The following is a 24,928-nucleotide window of genomic DNA, read 5'->3' on the forward strand; positions in this document are numbered from 1 at the left end:
CAGTAATTTCACTAGCTACAACGCCCTTCATACCAAAACCCAATAATGCCTGACGGCACAAAAATGCCCACCTCGGAGGCATCATATGTGAAACCTCAACAGCCAATATTCAAGCACCAAAAGGAACCTAAGTCAGCAACGTGACAAAGATCCTCTCATAATCATCATCATCTTAAAGAATCTCTGCAGAGGTACCTTCCTGGGAAACTGACGTTAGTGTGCTCTTGTGTAACTCAGATGACGAGGCTGCGAGAAATTGTGAGGCGTATTACATCTACCCCTATTGAAACTAACTACTTAATTTACCAGTGGGAGGCTCCTTTGCACAGGATGCCGGCTAGACTATGGGTACCAAAACGTCGCCTATTTCTGCCACGAAGCAGTTATGTCTAGACATAACTGTGTTTCGGTCTGAAGGGCGTTGTAGCTAGTAAAATTAATGGGCAAATGAAACTTAACATCTTATATCTCAAGGTGACGAGCGCAGTTGTAGTGCCACTCAGAATTTTTGGGTCTTTCAAGAATCCTGATCGGACCTTCATTGTAATGGGCGGGGCGTATCAATTACCATCAGCTGAAGGTTCTGCTCGTCTCGTCCCTTATTTTCATAAAAAAAAACATCTTAACAATAAAGAGCGTATCGATCGAGAAGAATAAAAAGAACAAGAAAAAGAAGAAAATATCGTCACTTGTTCAGCTTGTCGAGCTTCGCCCGGATGTCCCTGACGGCGGGGTCCGTAGCGCTTGCCTTGCTCATGACGTCACTGGCCGCCCGCTGTACGGCGCGGTACGCTTCCGCACGCTTATCCAGGTCTTCTATCAGCGCATTGTTCTCCTCGATCTGGTCTCTGTGGGAGTCACTCAATGTTAGATACTATCTTTAGTAGTTTTATCCATGTAAAGTTACCGACTCGTTTGTGGGGCAATGTGTACGCTTTTACAATACGTTACCTGTAGCTATCCAAGAACTCCCTTCGATGAACTGCAATAGGCGAACTCATCGTAACTCATAAGTTTCGATGTTTGTTTGTTATTGACATACCCAAATGACACTTTGTGTCCTACGGGGCAAGATTGATTAAAATTATAATATATTTCTGATTCTAAGCAACTAGAAGGTTATACTTACTGTATCTTATGAGGATGCGCGGAGACTGGTTCGGCGTGTTGGAGCTGGTCGTGTGCCCCTGCCAAGGCTCGAACCATTCCTTCCAGCCGTTCCGCAAACACTGAAGACTCTTGTAGCGCCTGGGAAACGAACCATCCCAATAATAATGCCATTCTATAATTTACACTGTCCCCGAAATTGATACAAGAGAAGATAATGTCAATAAATAACTGTGGAGATAAAATAGTGCTATGCAATGATGTCACATGCTAACTTAAATGTAGCTTGTGACGATGGCTGAAGTATGCTTAGTGCTCGAACGGGCCCTACTTAAGGTCAGCTCTAATCTTGCCATCGAGAATTCTGCTGTTGTTGTTTAATTTAAAGTTATATTTCAAATGTTTTTAATTTTATATTCGTATCATACCTTTATCAACTGTACTCAAATACCCTTAAGTTTATCTTCGTGATTTAAATAGATATTTTATTTTTTCACTTACTTAAGTTAAAACGTTGAGCAGATATTTGCCACTTCTCAGTAACGCTCATCTTTTCCGAAATGTTTGTAGTTGGTATAATGTAAAACTTTCATTTAACTTCCACATGTGCCATTTATTGATTTACTTATTTAATTAGTTTGATCAATCATACAGTCTTTCTAATAACATACCTAACTGACTTCTTTCACTACTATCAACCCTCTCATATAATAAATCGTATTTTTGGTGCTCTGAAATGTAAGTAACATTTCAGTGCATCATCCGATTGAACAATGTGCACGAGTCGCACTTTCCATCCACATTTGCTTTACAATGACTTTCAACTAATATTCTTATCTCCATATCGATGTACAAAACACCAATAGACGTTACAATACCTGCTCTAACTCCTGTTGTCTCTGTCGTAGCTCTGCTCGGAGCGCATTGTATCGGTCGCAGTCAGCATCCACGATATCCTGAACCTTGGCTGCGTCGTCTTCACCACACAGACGGGACAGGGCCTCTCCGGTCTTTACCAGTTTGTCCACTAACGGCTTGTGCCCGGCGATCGACTGTTGGAGCATCTGAAAAGTAACAACACATGATTAATAAGAAAATGGCGGGATGAAAAAGTAGTTCACTTAATAAGTTGTGCATATCACATAGGTTTGCATGTTCTGCTTATAAGGATTTTCAATCCATTCGTTTGGTAGGTCCGTGATTACATAAAAAAAAAATTGTGACCTATTTTTTGCACTCAACATAAACTTTGTTAGTACACTAAAAATAATATTTTGTAATCCTTGAATGTTCCTGGCCAAAAACATTAAATTTTAAACTGATAAACTTTAAAAGTCAATCAGCGATATCTATGCCTCATACCTGTCTTTTGTCTGTGGACTAGCTGTTTTAGATGACCGACCACTGAAACACTGGTGGTTTGGGTATTCATCGAGCAATGTCCGTTCAAAATTAAAAGTTTGATTAAGTTGTATACCTCATTCTTATCTTGCTGCTGGACAATCTGTTCTGGTCTCAACGCCGGCATTGCCAACACTTGTACCTGCCTCTCCATGTCGTCAAGCCATGATGATAATCTGTAACAAAAATATTTTTTTTATGACAATATGGGACGAGACGAGCAGGATGTCCAACTGATGATAATTGTTACGCCCTGCTCAGTATAATGCACTGTCGCTTAGGATTCTTGAAAAACCCAATAATTCTGAGAGACACTACAGTTGTGCTCGTCGCCTTGCGACATAAATGTTAAGTCTCTCTAATTAAAATATTTAATCAATAAACATGATGCATTTATATTTTTAAGCTCGGTTTAAGTATTCTTGATTATTTATACCTATTCTTGAATACTTATTGATATCAGAATATTGAAATAATACATTTCAGGTTTGAACAAGATGACGCGGAAGAGACACGCTGTTCGGCATTAGAGCGGCACGGTGTTGTCTTGAATCATGGAATAAACAAACAAAATATAAAGAATGACAATCTTATCCAGAATTACATATTTAACACCACTTCATACAATAAGGTTCTTCATTAAGGCTACTATTTAGCTAGTACTACAGAATTTGATATATTGCTATTACAACACAATATCCGAATGTTTCGACGAATGTAGTGGGTCGAAACATGATATTATATATTTTAGTTAGAATAAATGAACTGTAAGAACATTACCCGTGGTGTGTGTCCGCGAAGTGTTCCGCGAGCGGCAGAGCCTGCTCCAGCGCAGCAAGCCGCGCTGCGCTCAGATGACCCACTTCTTCTGTCATTTCCTTCAACTCTTCACTCCTCTCTCTGATCACGCCAGCTTCTTCTGACGACTGGCATTCTCGCAACACCTGGATTTCAAAAGTGCATATAATGGAAACTAACTCAAGAAAGTTCATTCGTTCATTAATTTTGGTAGTACATGAAAGAAAGATCCGTGAGAAGCACATAGTGGTGTTTGGTGCGATGGTGGCATTCAGCGACTAGAATCGGGTCAAATAGGACTGCGCAACACTCGTACTATAAAATTTGGAGCTACAATAATCATTTAATTCATCTTTAAATGTATTGGGTGTCTTTGTCTGACATACAAAGAAATGCTTGTTAGAATTCACACATTCAAATTAAAATGTTACCTTCTTGGCCTGAGCGATAAGTTCTCTCGCTCGGACACGCTGCGCTGCTACGTCATCGCTGAACGGCCTCTGGTCCGCAATCTGTGCACGCAAAATGTCCGCGGAACAAGATGGCGGCTCGCACGCACGGAGCTTTGCGTCCGCAGCGCGTAGCCATTCCACCAGCTCTTCCATGTCTCCCACTACTTCCAGGGAACGCTATAATAAAAAAATAATGTAAGACCTAGATCATTTAAAACAGCGAGATCCATTTCCATAAAACTCAATGCTAAACTCAATGCTACAATAGTGTTACTTGTTAGGTTACAACAAACTATATATATGTGGCCATATATTGAATAGGGTTGAGAGGACCACCTATTGTCGAATGATTACGTTTGTTGATGTTTTTTCCTCTAGTCCCCCACCATAAGGAGAGCCAGTAAAGAAGCGCTGGTAAAGGGTACTCGTATTACTATATTCTTGTTACAACTTATAAGATACGTGTTTTACATACACTCAAGAGAGCATGTAATACACGCATAAAATACTTACAGACAGATTGTTTATTAGTGTTAATTTTGAATTTATTTCAAAATAGCTGCAATTTATAAAAAAAAAATTAATTAAGTTGGTTTATCCATCTCATACATTTTCTTTTTCTTGCACAATAATTTTAAGGTCAGGATGGGTGGGTTAAAAGTTTTAGAAAAATTGTCCAAAACAAATTGTGAGATATTAAGTATTATTTCATTAATTTTGTGTCTGAATAGAATTTAATAGAATGCTGTCTTACCTTCTTGCTGAGAAGGAGTCTCTCAGCCTTTCTTTGTATTTGCTCAGCAATGGCATCAAAGCGGCGGCTGTCACGTGTCACGATACCTTCCACGTGCATAGCGCCCTCTCCCGGCGATATCTGCGAAACATATTTGCTTGATTTTTAATAGGAACAAAGAAGCATGCACTTTATAGTATTTTTTTTCAAACATCCTTGCAAGTTGATAGAAATTGTTTAAGTTAAAAAAAGTATTCTTTTAAAAAGGGCGGCACCCGATTGCGTCCGGTTAGATTAAAAAATACACTTTAGGCTTCAATAATGATAATGTGGTGAAACTTTAATAAAATAATTTATAAATGCTGCTGATAGCTGGATGGATTACGGCAGCATTTACTAACTCTTTCCACTTTTCGACTGACACATGTGTGATATCACTGCCCCAGACGAACACTGTACATACAATAAAGATGTACGGTAACTGTGTACCTGACAGAGCTGCGGCCCGACCAGGTTGATGTTATCTAACAGCGGCCGGAACTCGTGCAGCTCTCCTTCCAGCCGCAGAATATCTTCCTCTCGAGGCTCCACGGCTTGGAGACAAGTCTCTGCGCTTGTCATCCAATCTGTTAACCTGTGGACACATTTTTTTAAGTTAAACACATGGATTATACGAAGATTTAATCACATATTATGAAGTTTTGATTTCAGCTCTTGTGGTAGCAAAAACACGTAATACACACGCACACAATGCTAACTGACAGAAGCAAGGTCTCGGTAAATGGGATGGTATCATCCGATTATAAGTCAAATCAAATAGCGTACTTCCCCGGATTCCTGTTTCACACTCCCGTCCCTTTTAATGAAATCACTACCGCAGATTGTAAGAAAGGTGTTAATAAGCTGTGGAATTTAACTCACTTATTATGCGAATTGTACAATTGCTGCACCAGCGGCAACGTATCTGAAGCCAACTTAAGCAGGTCAGCGCCGCGGGAAGTCAACTCGTGATAACGCCGCTGTAGCGCGTCCAGTTTGTCCTTGAGCTGGAGAGCCTCGTCTCCGGAGATATGCTTCATCAGCTCTAACCCTGACTCCACTGTACTGTCCACGGTTTCTTGCTTTGTGGATATCTCCTCAGTTTTCTCCTGAAAACATTGTTCAATATAAAATCATTATAATATTTCAAATCATGAATACTTTGCAAGCTTGCGATCTTTGCTGACCCTTCTGGAAGACAGGCTTGTATCTATATAAATAAATAATTGCTCCAAATGTTTGTATCTGAGTTATGGATGTTAATAATATAAACTGAACTGGTAATATATATGATTCGTATTTTGGAATGGTTGAGTATGTATTTTGTATTAAATATATCGCTGGATGGCACCCATAACAACACTAATCTAGAGCTAGATAATTTTTGTGAAAGTTCGGCTATTATAATTATTATAATGTGATAATTAACTCACCGCCAATTCATCCATCTGCCTGAGCAGTTTCTCCATGTGGACGGGCAGTATCTTCCTTTTGGCGAGGTACTGCTCCATTGAGTCCATCCAGGCGGAGAGGTCCTGGTAGGTGAGCACCAGGTGACGTAAGCCCTTGCGGCTATTGTCGAGAAGATCACCGATATTCAGACTGTGGTCTACTAGGGCCTGGTACCTACATAATATAGATTTAAAATTTGAATGAATCCATTAGAAGGCATCTTATACAATTATTATCCATGGGTTGAACTATTCAATTTGAAATAGAGATATACATATAGTTTTACCTATCAGTGGCGGCTTGTAGTCGGTCGGCAAGGGCAGTGGCTTCATCATCTCCGACCAGAGACATGAGAGTTGACGCGGTCTCTGTCAGCTGCTTGAACGGCGGCTGCTTCGACAGGATATCCTCGTGTAGGTTCTGTATCACAATTATAACTTGATTATTTACATTTCTACTTTCATAGAGCGGCAAAATATGTATATCAGTGTATGTATGTATATTTTAATACTTTGTGGCACTCTAGAGAGCGAAAGCGATAGCCGATTTGGATGGCTCAAGCTCATGTAGTCCATCGAATGTCCTTTATCTTCCGAGTGTCACATTACAAGTGGGTATTGCGCCATATATTTGTATAATTCAGATGGGGTTAGCGGAATAGTACTCCAATAGATAGTACTTGAATATCGCCACAGATTTATATAATTCTGTAATATCAGATGTGTCTGAGACTTGTGAGGTGAGAGTATGCTTTTAATACTACCGGTTGGAGAATACTGGTGGCCGGCTGGTAGATGATTCCACATCCTGGCTTATTGTTCAAAACCGACAGTACCACTTGATTTTGTAAAATGTTCACTTATTTATTTTGTCTATTAATTAATAGAAGATACTACATATGGTCTTGTATATGAAGTAAAAAAGATTTTTTTTTAAGTGTAAATGATTAGTCGGATGTGTACTGAAAAGGGATCATGAATGAATTCGAAGGGTTTGATGACAGCTTTGGCAGCCAGAAAACTATGCAATTACCCTGGCTAATGGATCTGCCCATCCCTCTAGTACACAGGCTTAATTGTATCAATTAATACTACCTACAATCTAAGTCCCATTCATCATCAAGATGATCTAGATTCTAGATGATCATTTACCTTATGCTCCCGTATCTTGATCTGAATCTTCTCCTCATCTGTGGGAACCAGTTCCAGAGCTTTCACCTTACGCTCCGTCACTCCCAGCCACTCAACCAATGGGTGCAGTTGTTCTTCGAATTGTTTTGCCACCTAAACAATACAGTTTTTTGTTTAATAGCGTGAATAAAGTGTAAACACGTTAATTATATTTTTATATCACGATTTTCTGTTCATAAGTAACTGTACCCTTACGGCCGTTCCCAATATACTATCTACAGATAGAGGTAAATAAAATTACTACCTTCCACTGTCAGTAATAAGCTGTCAATAATCTGAAGTCGTCCCATTGACAGACAGTATATACGGATAAGGTGAGTTACCATGGGTAAGTTTATTGGGAGAGAAAAGTCAACGATAGAATTGCTTTTTATCTCAAGTAAGAGATAGTCTGAATATTGGGAACGGCCGTCAGAGAATATTGGTACTAAACATATATTTAATAAAGAGTTATAATTTATGCTGACAATAAATATATTTTATATCAGCCTACTTTACCCTTTCAAATGGTACAGAGCTCTTTCTCTCTCCCCTTCTCCATCATCTTACCTTCATAGCTTGCTCTAAGTCCAGCATCCTCTGCTGCGCCCCGCTGGTGAGAGCGTCGAACCTCTGCAACAATCCCTTGAGCTGCTTTTCAATCGCCTTCTTCTCCCCACCGTCGCAGCCGGAAGCCACCTCGTTGCCCATCGCGAACAGAGACGACATAGAGTTCTGGCGGTCCATCAGCATTTTCTTCAAGAACTGTGTAAAGGATTTAATTTTAGAAAGAGATTGATTCAATAATTTGTCTATGTACATTTGCTTGGCCATCTTGAAAGGATGAAAAAAATAATCTCGCGTTCAAAAGAATTCTGTTAATCTGTGTTATAAAGATAGAAAAAGCCAGAATATAATTATCATAGGCTACAAAAGTTAAAGTTAAAGATTGGTTTTTAACTTTATTTCCGTGAAATTAATACTTATAGTGCTTGATTATTTGTATAACAAAAAGTTCGAAGTGTCGCAAAGGAAAGCCAGAATCGTGGCTGGCTTTTGACATGTGTATGACTATTTCTTATCAATTTGGAAAATCTAAGCCAAAAAGTTTGTGTAACTATAATCTTACTCGCTATATTAGTTTAATATAGATTCCAAGCGGCTAGAATATCTCACCTTCTGTTCCTGCAGCTGTGCTTTGACGACCTTGTAGTCAGCAGACGGTGGTTTCTGATTCCGGACCAGCTCTTCGGTGTCTGCGAGCCAGCGGGCCAGGCCTGCAAGAGCTTCTGCAAGCTTACCAGACTGCAACAGACCGACGTCCAGGCGGCGACCCCGCTCGTTCATCTGCACAAATACAAACGAATTAATTTCTTATGTGATTAGGAGGACTAGTTTATTCGTAGATCATTTATATGTCTAGATATACGGTGACAGTTGTGAAAACGTGGAAAAAAGTTGAGGTTGACTCTAATACTAACACAAATCGCGAGTGTAAGACGTACCTTGTCACGCACACTAAAGTATTAAACCTGGCCTGTTATCATCGGTTGTCTAGCATCAAGAGGCTCTTGGTTGTGTGTGTCAAATTATTTTCTTACTGAAACCAGCCCAGATTGATACAGAAATTTAACAGGCTTCTGAAAACCTTTAAGAGTACAAAAGAGCCAACCTCATCATATTCATAATATAATTGACAGAAAAACTCACCTTTTCTTTCAAAGTATTCCATTTATCATTCAACTTCTCCAGATCTTTCTCTAGAACCTGGGTGGAGACATTCTGCAGTGCCGTCCTGACAAGCCCCTGGCCGATCTTATTGCAATGGGTCACGTTCTGGCCCAAGGGTTCCAAGGTCCTCTGTTTGAGATCACTGAAGTCCTTCTGCTGTGTTCTGATCTGGTCCACGTCAGATGATACTGGTTTGAGATTGCGAACTTGTTCTGAAGCCTGTGGAGAAATTTTAATTATTACAAAAAATTAACAATTGTAAACTTTATTTAATTGTAAACACTATCATATATCCACGATATCAACTTTAATGATTTGAGATACTTCCTTCCTTCATTATACAATATAAGCCTTAATATATAAGCGAAGATATGCTTTACTCGAGTAGTTTCCAAATGACTCGAGTCATTTGGAAAGATACTAAATTATAAATGAAGTTTCCATTACTAAGACGACTCATGTTTTCATGTGTGTATATGGGCAGTATCTTATAAATCGCAATAGTTCGACAACTGAGTGTGTATATTGCGTCATAGAGACACGTAATAAAAACCAAGTAGGCAAATTCCAAAAGTCCTCCATGCAAATAAACAAAACTTCTCTTTTACAAGAGTATTATAAAATTACACAGTGTTCTATATTGTACTATAGTACGGGTACCCTTCTTGTGCGAGCCCGACTAATACTAGATCGGAGAATTCATAGTCCTATTTTTAAAATTTGTATATTAATAATAATGTAATATTATTCTCTTCTATATATTATCTCTTTACAGATCCGTTGCCGATCTTTACACCTGTTGTTGCGGATGTCCATGGGCCGTTGCCTCACCACTTCCCATGCCGTGAGCCTCTTGCCCGTTTGCTCCCTCTTATATAAAAAAAATTACCTCGTCAATATCATCAATGACGGCGTCGTAAGCTTTGTAGAAGGCCTCCAGTTTGCTGAGTGTATCCTCCAGGTCTTGTTCTCTCATTCTGGTTCGTGACTCCATCTCGCTCAGTTGCTTATGTAGGCTAGATGTCTGTGAGCAAAAAAAAATATTATCTATTACTTAGTTCACGTATGTCAATAATAATAAAAACGCGCCATAGTACTTCAAATTTATAGAAATGCTCGAAACGATTAGTATTTCAATTAACTATATCTAAAAATATTTAAGTTTTTTTCTTAATAAAACAGAAAACTCTCAAAATAAAATACATTATCTATGAAATACAAATTTATTTTGGCTAAATGTATTTTTATATATATAAGTTATTGATATTACGGACCATGTTCAATGAGTAATATTTCAAATAATGTCATATTATTCCTTATTTAAATAAATATGCATTCATAGGTAGAGTATTGTAATAGTTCTATGTAAAAAGTTAACTTACATTTTCTCTTGCCTTAGCAGCCTCTCCGTATCCCCCATCAACGAGACTCTCTGCTACTCTATCAGCATCAGCGACTGAGTCCATGGCTCTCTCCAGCTTCTTGTAAAATTTGGCAACATCCTCAAGTTGTGCCTTCACCGTCTTGACGTCGCGTCCCGGGGGTTTCATTCCATCCAGTTCTTTCTCTAAGTCATTCAGATCTGTTTGTACGGCTTTCACTTTGTCCTGAAAATTATTCTTATTTTAACCTCCGACCGAATAATAAATTAGCATCCTAGAGTTTTTCTTCGTATAAACTTAATTAATGACATATCTTACTATTTTGTATTAAAATTTTAATCATCTCAAAATTACCTGGAAGAAGGAGACTGCTTTAGCAGCGCCAGCAAGTTGTTCCCGGGCCTGGTCAGTCTTGGCTTCCAGGTCATGTAGACGGTCAGCCAACGAGCGGGCGGTGTCATCCAGAACTTGTCTGGCGCGAGAAGCTGCTTCGGGTCCGGCGAACTCATTGGCCAGCGACACGATATCGTCTACAGCTACGTTTACGTTCTGCCAACAATATTAATAATTAGTCACGTATTGTTTTTTTATATAAGAGGGGGCAAATGGGCAAGAAGCTGACGTGTTGAGGAGAAGTGAGGCAGCCGCCCATAGACATCTACAAAATCCCTAGACAAGAGATTCGTTGCCGGCCTTCAAGGTCTTCTTTTATGAAGGTATATGAATAAAGCTTTAACTTTTCTTTTTCTTTTATCCTTTCAGTTTGGCGAGGAAGTAATAGCATTGGCGAACACTTAACATACGGTTACTTAAAATATAATTTAAAAATTATTACTCGTGGCATCTATAGTATATATACAAAGTACCGAGGCTCCTTTGGTCAGGCTGCCGGCTAGATTATGGGTACCACGACAGCGCCTTTATCTGTCGTGAAGCATTACTGTGTTTCGGTCTGAAAAGCGCTGTAGCTAGTTAAATTACTGGGCAAATGGGACTTAACATCTGATGTCTCAAAGTGACGAGCGCAATTGTAGTGCCACTCAGAATTTTTGGGCTCTTCAAGAATCTTGAGCGGCACTGCATCATAATGGGCAGGGCGTATCAATTGCCGTCAGCTGAACGTCCTGCTCGTCTCGTCTCTTACTATCATAAAAAAATATCCAGGTCTTACCTGTAGCGGCGCCTTCAGAGCGTGCAGGTGCTCAGTGAGCGTGGCGAGGCCGTCCCGGGCCACTTGCGGCGGAGCACCCAGCGCCGAGTGCAGGCGCTCCTCGCAGCGGGCCAGCGGAGCCTCCACCCCGCGCACCTTGTCCAGCAGCTCACCTAGCTTACGACTGGTAGACTCCAGGTATTCGATCTGCTGGAGCACCTCTGTAATAAAAACAACATTTAGTTCCCGCGCGGTATTTGAAACGTCAGGCCGCCATCTTAGTGACGTCAAGTCCAAACAGACACTACAAAAATCACCAATCAAAAGTAAAGCATGTATTATGACGTCACGCAGACGTTACTATGACATGGTGCTGTCTTTGTTCCAACGCGAGTGTTATACAAAAGTAATGCCACAGTGTCTCTAAAACCTTCGGTGATTAGAAAGATCCACTTTGTGCAAAGGGGACGAAAAGAGCCACGACAGACTTTTAATAGGGGGCTGCAAATATTACAGTATTTCGCATGAAGAAATGCTAGTGGCGATTCTGTTTGTACTTTACAGAAGGAGAAGCGGTTAAGTTAGTTTAGTTTATTGTTTCTTAAACAGATTCCAACATACGAGATACTATATACGTACCATTACTAGGGACCCTAAGATACATAAATGTATTACTCTACTTTGGAGTTCCAAGGCGGATGCAGAGGCCAATGGCAGTTGAGGGTTTTAGTTGGCATATCTGAGTCGAATATACTGGGCAAAACACAAATGCCTGTTGATACATAAAACGCTTTTCCTACCTCTTGGAAATAGACTTTATACCTAAAAATGTTGGGAAAGGTGTATAACACCTACACTTGAGTTTATGCAATAGATTACGTAGTTTCGTAAAGTGACTAGCTATCATTTTCCTGGCCATATATTAGACCAGTCCACACTATCCGACGATATTGTCACAAGCAATAAATCAATTCGACTATTATTATTTTAGCTACACTAAATTGACGTAAGTATCTTCAAAATCAACCCACGAGTGAGTACTGCAAAACACGCATAAGCAAACTGGTGGTAACCACAAGTTTGAATTATCTTATATAATTCTATAATTTATATTTTCTTAATAGAATGGGCACATTATGGGCTATTGATAAAAAGTTTGAGCTGACACCGATTGACGTGGTCTTAGAGTACGTTAGAGCTATGCTTTAGGGTACGTGAGAGTATGCTCTCACTTCAAAGCGCGGCAACGGTCTTAAAGGCCCTTTAGCCACATCAGTTCGGGAACACTGCCAGCAGGTTATTTCACAAAGTGGCCGTGGAAGATAAAGTTTACATTCAAAACCAAATGCATTATATATGCGAACCGTTATTAATTCTGTCCCATCTGTCCTTCATGGTATCGAGCTGTTTCCTCACGATGTCCTGGTCAACGTCGCAGGCCGATATGAATGTCTCGCCCAAGGTTCGGTTGTTTTCGTATTCGCCAGATCTGGAAATATCTAGTTATTAGATACTTAGGAAATATTAAAGGTTTTTACGTAGGGTGTTCAATAAGCAATGTTGCTGGTAACATTCATGAAATCTAATTTTATTTTGCGATATAGTCGCTTTTTAGCATTATACACTTGGGATATCTTTTAACTAAACATAAACTCCATTTTTTAAAAACACTTCATCCTGCACACCCTACGTAACAACGGCTCTAATATAATCAATATTCCAGATTTACCAGCCAGTGTTAACTTTTTCTGGTTCCTAAGAGTTTGCATCTTATTGTCACTATTTCATGAACGTCCCTCGTATAGAAAAGAAAAACAAACAGCTATAAGAGTCATTAGATTACTGCCGATAAATTGTAAGACGCTCATGGTTCTGCAGTATTACGTAACTAAGTTTACTAAGTATATATCGCGTGTATGATTAAGTTATATCCATAATCAAGTTCGTACAACGAAGGGTTCATCCACACATATTACAATATTATAGTGGCACGTACCTCTTCCAGACATCATTCCTGATGTGCTGCAGGTCTCGGATCTGTTTGTCAAGCTCTTTCCTGGTGAAGGCCACGGGAGGCAGGTTCTTCAGTCTGTCCTCAACCTCCGACATCCACGGCACGAACGACTCCTGCGCTTTGTTGTATTTGCGGCAGTGTTCCTGTAGCAATAATATTTATTTAAAAAGGCCTAATATAAGAACTTTTTGATAGAAGTCCGTTGCGATTACAGTTACACGAAACATTTTATCTAAAAGGGTGAGAACTGGCGCAGTACAAGATGATCGAAGGATCGCCAATTGAACAATGTTCGTCATTGTGAGTCAGTGTATTAATATTATATGAATATAGTGAATAAATGTATAGTCGAGTATACGTAACACATAAATTGAACACGTCTGGATATAGCGGAAGTTCTTGCATTGAATATGACAAAAGGCCATATTCGATCTCGATTATTACTCAAGAAAGTTGGGCTTCCCAAAAGTTTAACTAACTGATAAATCATTAGCTTCCTCAAAGGTCGTAAGCATACAGGCCGTTGTCACTTAGTTTAGATAAGAAAATTATACGCACCATTGCAGTCTGCAGCCGGTTATATCTGTCGACTGTCTCTCTCTTCAGCTTGTCCCACTGGCTCTGGATCCTGTCTAGATCCTTCCTCAGGCCCTGGTAAGCTGGCTTTTTCTCCATTTCACGACCTGTAATCAAAAAAATATTTTAAGATGTTATCAAATATTACACTTATTACATTAACATTAGCTACTAATGTTGTGAAGGTAGTCCACATTTTATTTTTTAGCAATATCGCGACAAAGCCTACCTTTACGGCGCTTCCACCACCAGTTTTTATTTAAAACTTGTACATATAAAGCATATAAATATAGTAGATATACTATTTTCTAAGTTTTAGGATTAATATTTGTGTTTTATCACTAAAAGAACTACTACTTCGGAAGAGGGGTCTTTTAAGAACCATCCTTCCCCCCCCCCCCCTCAATGATTTGTGCCATAATTAATGCAAGGCACTAATGAACATCAAAATTCTTAGCACAAATGTATGATATTTCGTATGACATACCTTTGTCGAGCAGCATAACAATTTCGTGCTCGCGCTGGGTCAGGCCCCGGTACAGCGGCTCGTGCACGTCGATGGCCTGCTGCAGCTTGTTGCGGTCAGCAGACACCAGCAGCCGAGACGGCAACCCTCCGGCCTCACCCTGCAACCAGCCCAGAGTGCGCGCCACGCTCTCTTCAATCTTGCGTCCGTCCCTGCAACAGAAACAATAGTTTCAACTCATATATGCACAGAACACACAAAAAGAAACACAGAAAGATTAGAACCTAATGTCCCCTCCATGTAATTCTCTCATTAACCCTCTCTGTTTATTTTTCATTTTTTCACGATTAGTATCAGTTGCCCTGCCCGGATTCCGCGTTATAAAACTTCGTCACAATAAAGATAAAAAGTAATCCCTATTCTCAGGATCATTTAATTCACCGTCAGTCAAGAAATTATTCCATCAACCCGTAGATCAAGTAGTCATGTTGGAAGATCTTCAAATATTCATACACCTTGACATCGACCTTTATGGCAATATGTATGTTACCAATAGGAGTGGGATACATATTTTGAAAAACATACACAAAATAGCCAAACCAGGTAACCTCTAAATTTGTAACCAATATGGCAGGTAACTGTAACTCACTTCAAAGCGGCCTCAATCTCTGCCTTCCTGTTGTCAAGCTTGCGTTGTAACGCATCATACTGTCTGCCAGCAGCCGCCAGCTTGTTCTGTATGTCCTGTCTAGAGCTGGCGTCTCCCAACACCTCGGCTAATGCGGCACCAGCACCTTCCAGATCGGCCAGAAGGGGCCTCTGTCCTTCAAGCTGACGTTCCAAGTTCTGAAGATGAAGATGGTCAGTATTACGAGATGTGAGCATAAAGTATTAAAGTAAGAATAAAATAACTATAGGGGCAAAGGAATAGCCCTGTGCTTCCCGGGGGCGTAAAAAGAATAGGGTAGTCCCAGGCCCAAGGGTGTCGTAAGAGGCGACTACGGGCTTATTGAAAGTGGGAGAGTCACGCTGCCGTCTTATGACGTCAGCACAATCGGGCCAGACTCGTCCGGGTTACTTACCACAATCGCACAGAATACCGACGTGAAGTAGCGGCCTAGTGCCCCTATGTTTCGCATAGGTTAGTGTCGAGGACCGGAGGCGATCCCTTCCCCCCCTCCCCATCACCCCCCAACAAAAATATGAGAGCAATCCTAAAAAAGGTATTACCCCAGGAGGGTACCGGCTCTACCAGAGCCGGAGAATCCCTCCCCGAGCATTCGCGCTCGGGCTGCCCCTCGTATTCTGGGGAGGGCACAGTACCGCGCATTTCACAGGACACTTTCTTCCTCGTACTAGTAAGCTGTGGAATGAGCTTCCTTGTGCGGTGTTTCCGGGACGATACGAAATGGGTACCTTCAAAAAAAGCGCGTACACCTTCCTTAAAGGCCGGCAACGCTCTTGCGATTCCTCTGGTGTTGCAAGAAAATGTGGGGGTGATCACGTAACACCAGGTGACCCGTAACGCTCGTTTGTCCTCCTATTCCATAAAAAAATAAATATAGGTAGTTTTATAGGTGTGATTGTCTAACGTAAATTAATAAATTAACTGTAATGTTAACTGTTGTAATTTTGTAATGTTTAACTATAAATTTTTATGGTAACAAAAGTTGCACTCGAAATTAAAAAAAAAGATAATGATGAATATGAAGTTAAGCACCTCGATCACCCTGAGCTGGTCCGTCGGGTCTCTCTGTGTAGCCACATCATCCAGCTTATCGGATATGGTGTGCAGAGCGTACCGCAGCCTCTCCAGTCCGGCGTCGAACTCCCGGGACGTGTCCGCTGCTGCACCGAGACTCTCCGCACGTTGTTCCAATCTGACATCAAGATATTATTAACCACTGTTACACTTTACACCTTTTAAAGATTTTATTACAATGGTTCTCATTCGCAGCTACGGTAAACCAAAATAAATTGAAAAATTAGTTTACGCACACTACCATCTTTTCTTATTTACTTATTGGGCACCCACTTAGGGCTGACACGTCAAAAAAGGCAACAGGCGCCATCTTCGGCCTACTAAACGGTGGTAAAGGATGTATGATCAAGGACCAATTTGACAATAACATACTTGTTCAGTAGGTCATCCCATCGGTCTTGCAGAGCTCGCACGTTAGCGGCCAGCCGGGACACGTCGGGGTGGTCATTCGGCAGTCGTGGCAGCACCGAAGTGCTCACCTCCTGCAGGTGAGAGAGCTGAGGCTGCTGGCTGCGGAATTCTTCACGAAGGACTTGCACCTGTGGAATAAATTTTAACATGATGATTTATATTCTCTAAACAGTGGAAGCGGTGAATTTTTTAAATGGATATTGTACGGTCGAGTATGCCATAGCTTGGAATCTTTAAAGAAAAAGTTTAAAGTATACGTGGGCACACTAAGTAGCCCGATCGAGAGCGAACTGGAGTGAAATGTAGCGTGAAGCACCATCATATAGACGTAGATTATGGTGTGAGTAACAAACCTGTTGTACTTGAGTGCTGACCATCCTCGAGTCAGAGGAGATGGGCCCAAGGGCAGCCATCATGCGCTCCTTGGCGCTCAGCCACTGGGAAAGGCTGTTGTGTGTGTCCAGGAGATCCTTCATTTCCTCCATCAGTTGGATCCTGTAGAAATCGAGATACAAGTTACAGATAAGTAAACAAACGTACGTGATCTGAGAAACACAATAAGTCAGTATTCTTTTAATTAGTTCTTTGTATATCTGAAGCATAAATTTCCGAATGTCTGGTAGTATATGACGTACAATTAAGTGATTTAAATCACGTTCATTGGGTTGGCTTTGATTGGAGTGATAAACCTCTGTCACCCTATAAATAGGTTAAATTGGACAAGGTTCATTTTAACCCATTCCGCGACCTTCTCAAGAGAGGACTCGATAAAAACCAATGTTTCCATGTAAAAGCTATTCCCAAAGCCTAAAGTTTTACTAAAAATATTTCAGAGAACAGATAAAAAATGCACTACATCTGCTGGTAGACTGTAAACGAAGCTAAATGTGAATCACTTGGACATTGTCTAACACTTACTTGTCCTTGAGCGCGTCGTGCATGGTCTTCCACCTGGAGGTGATATCCTGCAGCTCGTCATGCAACCTGTCCGATCCCTGAACGCTCTGTTTGCGTTTCAACAGTTCTCGAATCTGTCATTAAAATAATAAATAAATCTTTTAATTTTAACAATCGATATCCAAATAAAAACGTAGAGCAAAAAATATAGTAAGAAGCAGAAGTAGATGATTATTTTCGTAACTTTAAATATTAGATTTATGATTAATTAAAAAAATATTAAATATGAGTCGGCCATGTTTAATTGAGTCGCAAAACATCTTAACAAATAATATAAGTTTACTTAATGATAAAAATTTATGAAGGATGCGATACTCAAACTCGCGACCTCTCGAGTCATAAGAATACACATGGGTCGTAAATTTTGGTAAAATATTTTTATTTTGTATAATGTATCCCAGAAGGGAGGGATATCTTATATATTAGTTTTCTTAAAGTTCATTTTACTGAAAGAACAAAGACTGTCTAGAATTCAAACCTGTGTCTTGGTAGAGTCCAGTACGCTCTGTTTCTCGTACATCTCTTCTAGAATAGCTCTCGACTGTTTGATGGTTTTGTCTGCTTCGTCCTTAGTGCTAGGTACCGAATCCTTTGGCACTTGTCTCTGTACCTAAAGAAAAATTATCATATCAGAATTCAAAGGAGTGTATTATGTTCTAGAAACAGCTGGTATGGTCTACTTCTTGAGGATAAGATGCAATAGTCTGTAAATTAATAACTAAGTGCGAATTGCCTGAAGGGCTCTTGGCTATTTGTTTATGCTTACAGACTTGTTGGTCAGAATATATATTATATTTTTTTGCCACATTTATTGGATTTCCATGCAAAAGTTTTCTCCAAAGTTTAACCAAACATGTTTCAGAAAACAGCTAAAGAAAAATGGTGTGCAGTTTGTATATTCCAGCCTCAATTCGTAAAAAGTATTCCAGATTAAGCATTAAAGTTAATATTGGTTGCCATAAAACCCAATATGAAATAAAATTTAGCCCACTCACTTTATCCAAAAACGAATTAAGCATTCGGAAACTGTCAAGATGTTTCCTGATCTCTTCCCTCAATAAGTCTATCTCGTTCTGCCGATCCGAGAGTTTCGCGCCGATCAGCTCGTAGCGGTTGTTGATCTCCGACACTTGTTGTTGCACCGGAGATAGATCTGTAACATATATTAACAAATGTTATTACACCAAAAGACAGGTTACTGTACATAGGTAAATATCGAGCCAATATATTCGCAACATTAGTAAATAGTGTTATATAGGCGCATGAAACTTGCCACTTGAGACCATCTTTATTGGTGATGGATGCTGGTGCTCTATGTGATCGGGACCAGATAATATTGCCACTATTACAGACAGACGATGTCGCTTAACTTTTGCCATTTTGCCAGGGACGGGGAGCGAGTGTCTATAGTCCTGCCTGTAGTTCAATGAGAGCACATACCCTCAAGATGGAAGCCGTCCTGGCTAGACCTGCGCGAGGAGAAGCCACTGGACGCGGAGTGTGCTGAGGCCGAGCTCACCACGCCGGTCTTACCGGGGGACGGGGAGCGAGTGTCTATAGTCCTGCCTGTAGTTCAATGAGAGCACATACCCTCAAGATGGAAGCCGTCCTGGCTGGACCTGCGCGAGGAGAAGCCACTGGACGCGGAGTGTGCTGAGGCCGAGCTCACCACGCCGGTCTTACCGGGGGACGGGGAGCGAGTGTCTATAGTCCTGCCTGTAGTTCAATGAGAGCACATACCCTCAAGATGGAAGCCGTCCTGGCTGGACCTGCGCGAGGAGAAGCCACTGGACGCGGAGTGTGCTGAGGCCGAGCTCACCACGCCGGTCTTACCGGGGGACGGGGAGCGAGTGTCTATAGTCCTGCCTGTAGTTCAATGAGAGCACATACCCTCAAGATGGAAGCCGTCCTGGCTGGACCTGCGCGAGGAGAAGCCACTGGACGCGGAGTGTGCTGAGGCCGGGCTCACCCCCCCTGGTCTTAACGGGGGACGGGGAGCGAGTGTCTATAGTCCTGCCTGTAGTTCAATGAGAGCACATACCCTCAAGATGGAAGCCGTCCTGGCTGGACCTGCGCGAGGAGAAGCCACTGGACGGGAAGTGTGCTGAGGCCGGGCTCACCACGCCGGTCTTACCGGGGGACGGGGAGCGAGTGTCTATAGTCCTGCCTGTAGTTCAATGAGAGCACATACCCTCAAGATGGAAGCCGTCCTGGCTGGACCTGCGCGAGGAGAAGGCACTGGACGCGGAGTGTGCTGAGGCCGGGCTCACCACGCCGGTCTTACCGGGGGACGGGAAGCGAGTGTCTATAGTCCTGCCTGTAGTTCAATGAGAGCACATACCCTCAAGATGGAAGCCGTCCTGGCTGGACCTGCGCGAGGAGAAGCCACTGGACGCGGAGTGTGCTGAGGCCGGGCTCACCACGCCGGTCTTACCGGGGGACGGGGAGCGAGTGACTATAGTCCTGCCTGTAGTTCAATGAGAGCACATACCCTCAAGATGGAAGCCGTCCTGGCTGGACCTGCGCGAGGAGAAGCCACTGGACGCGGAGTGTGCTGAGGCCGGGCTCACCACGCCGGTCTTACCGGGGGACGGGGAGCGAGTGTCTATAGTCCTGCCTGTAGTTCAATGAGAGCACATACCCTCAAGATGGAAGCCGTCCTGGCTGGACCTGCGCGAGGAGAAGCCACTGGACGCGGAGTGTGCTGAGGCCGGGCTCACCACGCCGGTCTTACCGGGGGACGGGGAGCGAGTGTCTATAGTCCTGCCTGTAGTTCAATGAGAGCACATACCCTCAAGATGGAAGCCGTCCTGGCTGGACCTGCGCGAGGAGAAGCCACTGGACGCGGAGTGTGCTGAGGCCGGGCTCACCACGCCGGTCTTACCGGGGGACGGGGAGCGAGTGTCTATAGTCCTGCCTGTAGTTCAATGAGAGCACATACCCTCAAGATGGAAGCCGTCCTGGCTGGACCTGCGCGAGGAGAAGCCACTGGACGCGGAGTGTGCTGAGGCCGGGCTCACCACGCCGGTCTTACCGGGGGACGGGGAGCGAGTGTCTATAGTCCTGCCTGGTAGTCAAAAAAATTGTTAGAAAAAATTGCGTGTGCAGCTAATTACGTACGTAATACTTATTACAAGATCTGCAACTACTTCAATTACGATCGCCTGGTACCAATAAAATATAATAACTTCAAGGTGTACTAAAGATTATATTTGTCCCTTACACACCATAAGTATAACTTCAATAATAGATTACAACCAATTTAACTACAATCACATAAAAGTAATACTATTGATTGATAGAAAGCTTTGCGGCTAACTCCTATAGCTAGTGGCGATAAAGGATCGAAATACTCGTTCCTTATTAGCATGTTCTGAGCAATCTCAGCAAACTTCAAATACTTTGTAAGATACACAAGCGTGTGTAATACTCACTGGGCGTGTGTCTCTTTGTGGGACTGTACACGTGTCTACGTCGGGGCGACTCCGCACGATCCCCGCGAGACATCGCTTCGTACGTAGCACCAACCTCGTTCAGCTGTTTAACACAAATTATTATTAATGCGATTTCAATTTCATGTTTTTCTGAATCGAAAAATTCTTATTTTTAGTTAGTCGCACTCTCACAGTATTTCTATTACCCCTATTACTACTATTATTGGGTTGCCCAAATAAAACAGCTCCTTATCGAGGAGTTTTTCAATCAGGTTAAACTGTGATTTTTAGTCCTTTGTTATTTTTTCTTTATCATTTAACACAAAAAAAAATTTGAAAAACAAAATTTTATGAACGATGCGGGATTCGAACCCACGACCTCCGGCGTTCCGTGCCGGTGCTCTAACCAACTGAGCTAACCGTTCGAGTACCGCCTCGTTATAAAAATCTGTTTGCTTTGTTCAACTCTCAGGTTTATCATTTTATATAATATTCGTTTTTATTGTCTACTTAATTCTTATACCATATATTCATTTATTATCTATCTGTGAAAACTTTGAATATGACTTAAAAAAAGGTTAAATAAGGTTCTTGTCTCATCTTTTCACCAAAGCTTAACTTAACTTTTTCCGAAGTGCTAAAAGATGACTATAACTTTGTAAAGCTTTATAAGTGTAATTTTTAGTCCTTAATAAATGTTGCATGTTATTTAGTAACCTTATCTATAGTGAGCGTGTAATCTCTGTACTCCTTGGTCAAAGGTCGGAGCTCATCTTGCTGCTGCTTGAGAATGTCCAGGTCGATAGCTGCGGGCCGAAGGTGGTTAACCCGGGATTCCATCCTCTGCAGCCATTCTAACACCTGCAATATGAAATAGAGTCAATCTAAAGAGCAAATATCCTGAACAAGGAGTATTATGCAACACATTTCCTTAAAACGGTTTCTTCTCAAAATACGTAAAAAGGCATGAAAGGCATTTATTTTCTCAAAATTGATTCCTGTAGAATTATTTTTGATTTCACTTCAAACACTACCACCGCTTCGGAAACAAATGGCGCTCTGTGAAAGAAAAAAACGGCGCAAATAACTCCCGTAATTGTGGCTTTCAGGAATTGTAAGCAATATAAGATATACTGTATGTGTTCCTATATACAACATTATTTTAACTAATTTCCATACAGAAACTCTACTGTATACAAAAAAAATATATAAAGTGAAAATATAGCAAATAAAATAGAAAATGAAAACGCCTTTTATTTCTTGCAAAAGAAGTAGTAATAGATCCATGATTTTGTTTTCATCATTGACTTAATATACTGTTGTTAAAGAGACATAAAATAATTTAAGTTACTTAAAACAATAAATAAGAATGTTTATTTATCAAGATTCTTGAAAGGTCCATGTGGTAGCAGCTTCAGGTGAACTATTTGCTCGTCTAGCTACTTGTCAAGAATGAGTTCAGAACTTCTTCCTATTTCGGATGTAAATAGTAAAAAAAAGTTCCAATGTAGAGCAACAGTATGACCAAGTTATATGTACCTGAGCACGCAGTGTCTCGTATTGGTTGAGTTGATCTGATCTCTGTTTCGAGAGCTTCTGTTTTTCCTCCAGACTTGTATTGAAGTCACGCCATTGATTCTCCAGCGCCTATGAAATAAATACAAACATAAGTCCTGAATGTAGATTTTGTACACACATATCTACAATCGCTCGTCTCTATCTGTAAGAGAGCCAGGCAGAGATAAAGGAAGTTCATTTGCAGCATCAATTCTTTCATAACGTGGGAGCAATCAACAGTGGGAGGCACCTTTGCACAGGATGCCGGCTAGATTATGGGTAATACAACGGCGCCTATTTCTGCCGTGACGCAGTAATGTGTAAGCATTATTATGTTTCGGTCTGAAGGGCGCAGACTGTCCAAGAAAAAGTCGAAATCACCGGGATATGCAAAACTCATTAAGTAAACTACTCGATCTAGAAAATAATGAATTTTGAAGATAATTTGTGTTCACATTCGGAAATAAAAGAGTTTCAATAAGGTACCGTGGTTGTCATTCTTTAGGTAGTAAAAAAATAATTGAGCTAATAGTTCTGGACTATGACACAAAACCATTAAAACGTTTAATAATAAACAAACGTCAACTAAGTAAAAAATATAAACAGCTTCTTTCAATTGCAAGGGTAAAAAGTGTAGTTGCAGTTGTTTTTTGGTAATTTACCACGCTCATATTTTCATATCGTTTGCAAACATTAGACATTGACAAAAACATGATCCAATGTTATTTACGAACAATATGAACAGCAGCGAACCTAACAAAGATCCCTGCGGCACGCCACATGGTATTTCTGTCCAAAATGACGTAAAACTAGGACCACAGCCAGATTAAAGCTCCTCCATTGAGTACTCTTGACGATATCTGGGGGGCGCCTATTCAATTTCCACCACGTTACGTTTATTCAGGTTGAAAGAACAGAAAGAACTTGAATGATGAAAAACTAGTGCGAAATCAACAACGAGTTTCAATAATATCTCGTAAATTTGACTAAATATACGTACATTAGACATTTACATATAACAGGTGGGTCAGGGTTCCGTTTCCAATACTTATATTAACATCCGCACTTTAAATTAGTTGCAGCCAATCTCATTGCATCGTCAGTATGATCAATTAATCATTAAAAAATTCCGTCATCAAAACCTTTATCAAATTCTTACCTTCATTCTGTCCCTGACAACATGAGTGTCAGTGACATCTTTCTTGGCGAGCAGCTGTTTGCCATTGCGAAGACATTCCTCTAGGAGTGGCATATGTTTGTCTCTGTCGAAAGTCCAAGTTATTTAATATGGCAATGAAGTAATTTTCATAGCTATGCGAAAATCAGTATAATGTTAATTTTATTCTATTCAGTAGTATTAGTTTTGCCTTGGGATACATACATGCCCTGGATAAACTGACAAAAATTTTATTAACAACTTTTTGGGCCTCTCTTTTTTTTTATCACACAGCAAGTTTTAATTACAAAAAATATATGCATTAATAATATAATATTGACCCACTCTTACACAAATTACCTTGCAACCATGTATTTAATTCAATATACTACATAAACATACCTAAATACATATAAACATCCATGATTCGGACACAAACATCCATATTCATCATATTATAAATGATTGCACATATCTGGATTCGAACCAGGGCAGTAGGCAGGATAACTAGTCACTAGGCTAAAACATCCTCTCTGATTCAACTTTAACCTCTTAGTTTTAGAGTTGTTTAGAATAGATATCTTGATGACTACCTTGAATGTGCTAAATCAGCCAGCCTGGAAGACAGCTCGTCACCAGACATCCTGGCCAGGTCTCGAGCGTCTGACAGCTCCATGAGCTGAGTGTGCGCTGACTCCAGCTTCTCCGCTTGTTGGTTGAAGTGGATCACTTCGGACATCACATCGTCGAGGAACTGTCCGCGTTGGGTTGAGCGCTCTAACAGTTTCTCGTATCTGTGACGAATGTATTGATTGATTTAAATTTATAAAAATAAAATTCATATAATGAAATTATTCTACGGACTCAATAGCATAGGAAAGTCGTACATGAAAAGCTGTCACACCTGTCTGTTGTTTCCAAATCTCAATCTCATATTTGAGGATAATTCAGACTTCAATACATTAACAATAAAACCCATTCTTTGACATGAGTCGTCAACGTAATAGAATGGGGCGAATCATATTTTTATTTTACATGTCACCTATGTACTCGTAATATTAGACCAGTATTACCATTATCAATGAAGCCTTTGATAATGATAAAAAATTAAAAAAAAATAATAATAGTAGGATGAAACTTACTGAAAGGAAGAGAATATAATAAAAATGAAAGGAAATATA

At 40.8% G+C, this 24,928-nt stretch overlaps 1 protein-coding gene across 28 annotated transcripts in view; it reads right to left on the bottom strand.

Moving 5' to 3' along the window:
- Positions 1–24,928, bottom strand: part of LOC126967614 (dystonin) — a 338,791-nt gene that overhangs the window by 37,257 nt on the left and 276,606 nt on the right. For 20 of the 28 annotated variants that reach the window (XM_050812155.1, XM_050812165.1, XM_050812168.1 and 17 more), the window contains 36 exons: positions 24,341–24,541; positions 23,751–23,853; positions 22,574–22,681; positions 21,752–21,895; positions 21,035–21,137; positions 20,542–20,667; positions 18,596–18,753; positions 18,079–18,210; positions 17,562–17,674; positions 16,997–17,138; positions 16,605–16,771; positions 16,191–16,350; positions 15,120–15,316; positions 14,492–14,682; positions 13,987–14,111; positions 13,411–13,571; positions 12,779–12,903; positions 11,436–11,635; positions 10,619–10,813; positions 10,265–10,489; positions 9,772–9,906; positions 8,862–9,101; positions 8,328–8,498; positions 7,722–7,916; positions 7,134–7,265; positions 6,269–6,402; positions 5,964–6,156; positions 5,413–5,639; positions 4,981–5,125; positions 4,513–4,632; positions 3,738–3,935; positions 3,289–3,452; positions 2,585–2,684; positions 1,986–2,171; positions 1,130–1,248; positions 690–848 (listed from right to left, as the gene is read on the bottom strand). In XM_050812155.1, the coding sequence (XP_050668112.1) occupies positions 690–848; positions 1,130–1,248; positions 1,986–2,171; positions 2,585–2,684; positions 3,289–3,452; positions 3,738–3,935; positions 4,513–4,632; positions 4,981–5,125; positions 5,413–5,639; positions 5,964–6,156; positions 6,269–6,402; positions 7,134–7,265; positions 7,722–7,916; positions 8,328–8,498; positions 8,862–9,101; positions 9,772–9,906; positions 10,265–10,489; positions 10,619–10,813; positions 11,436–11,635; positions 12,779–12,903; positions 13,411–13,571; positions 13,987–14,111; positions 14,492–14,682; positions 15,120–15,316; positions 16,191–16,350; positions 16,605–16,771; positions 16,997–17,138; positions 17,562–17,674; positions 18,079–18,210; positions 18,596–18,753; positions 20,542–20,667; positions 21,035–21,137; positions 21,752–21,895; positions 22,574–22,681; positions 23,751–23,853; positions 24,341–24,541 (5,694 nt within the window). Of the gene's footprint in view, positions 1–689; positions 849–1,129; positions 1,249–1,985; positions 2,172–2,584; positions 2,685–3,288; positions 3,453–3,737; positions 3,936–4,512; positions 4,633–4,980; positions 5,126–5,412; positions 5,640–5,963; positions 6,157–6,268; positions 6,403–7,133; positions 7,266–7,721; positions 7,917–8,327; positions 8,499–8,861; positions 9,102–9,771; positions 9,907–10,264; positions 10,490–10,618; positions 10,814–11,435; positions 11,636–12,778; positions 12,904–13,410; positions 13,572–13,986; positions 14,112–14,491; positions 14,683–15,119; positions 15,317–16,190; positions 16,351–16,604; positions 16,772–16,996; positions 17,139–17,561; positions 17,675–18,078; positions 18,211–18,595; positions 18,754–19,040; positions 19,167–19,190; positions 19,317–19,340; positions 19,467–20,091; positions 20,218–20,241; positions 20,368–20,391; positions 20,518–20,541; positions 20,668–21,034; positions 21,138–21,751; positions 21,896–22,573; positions 22,682–23,750; positions 23,854–24,340; positions 24,542–24,928 lie in introns of all 28 variants that reach the window. The other 8 variants (XM_050812167.1, XM_050812143.1, XM_050812166.1 and 5 more) reach the window with 6 other exon arrangements.

The sequence above is a fragment of the Leptidea sinapis genome, chromosome 13, assembly GCF_905404315.1.
Source record: "Leptidea sinapis chromosome 13, ilLepSina1.1, whole genome shotgun sequence".
Classification (NCBI taxonomy): Eukaryota; Metazoa; Arthropoda; class Insecta; order Lepidoptera; family Pieridae; genus Leptidea; species Leptidea sinapis.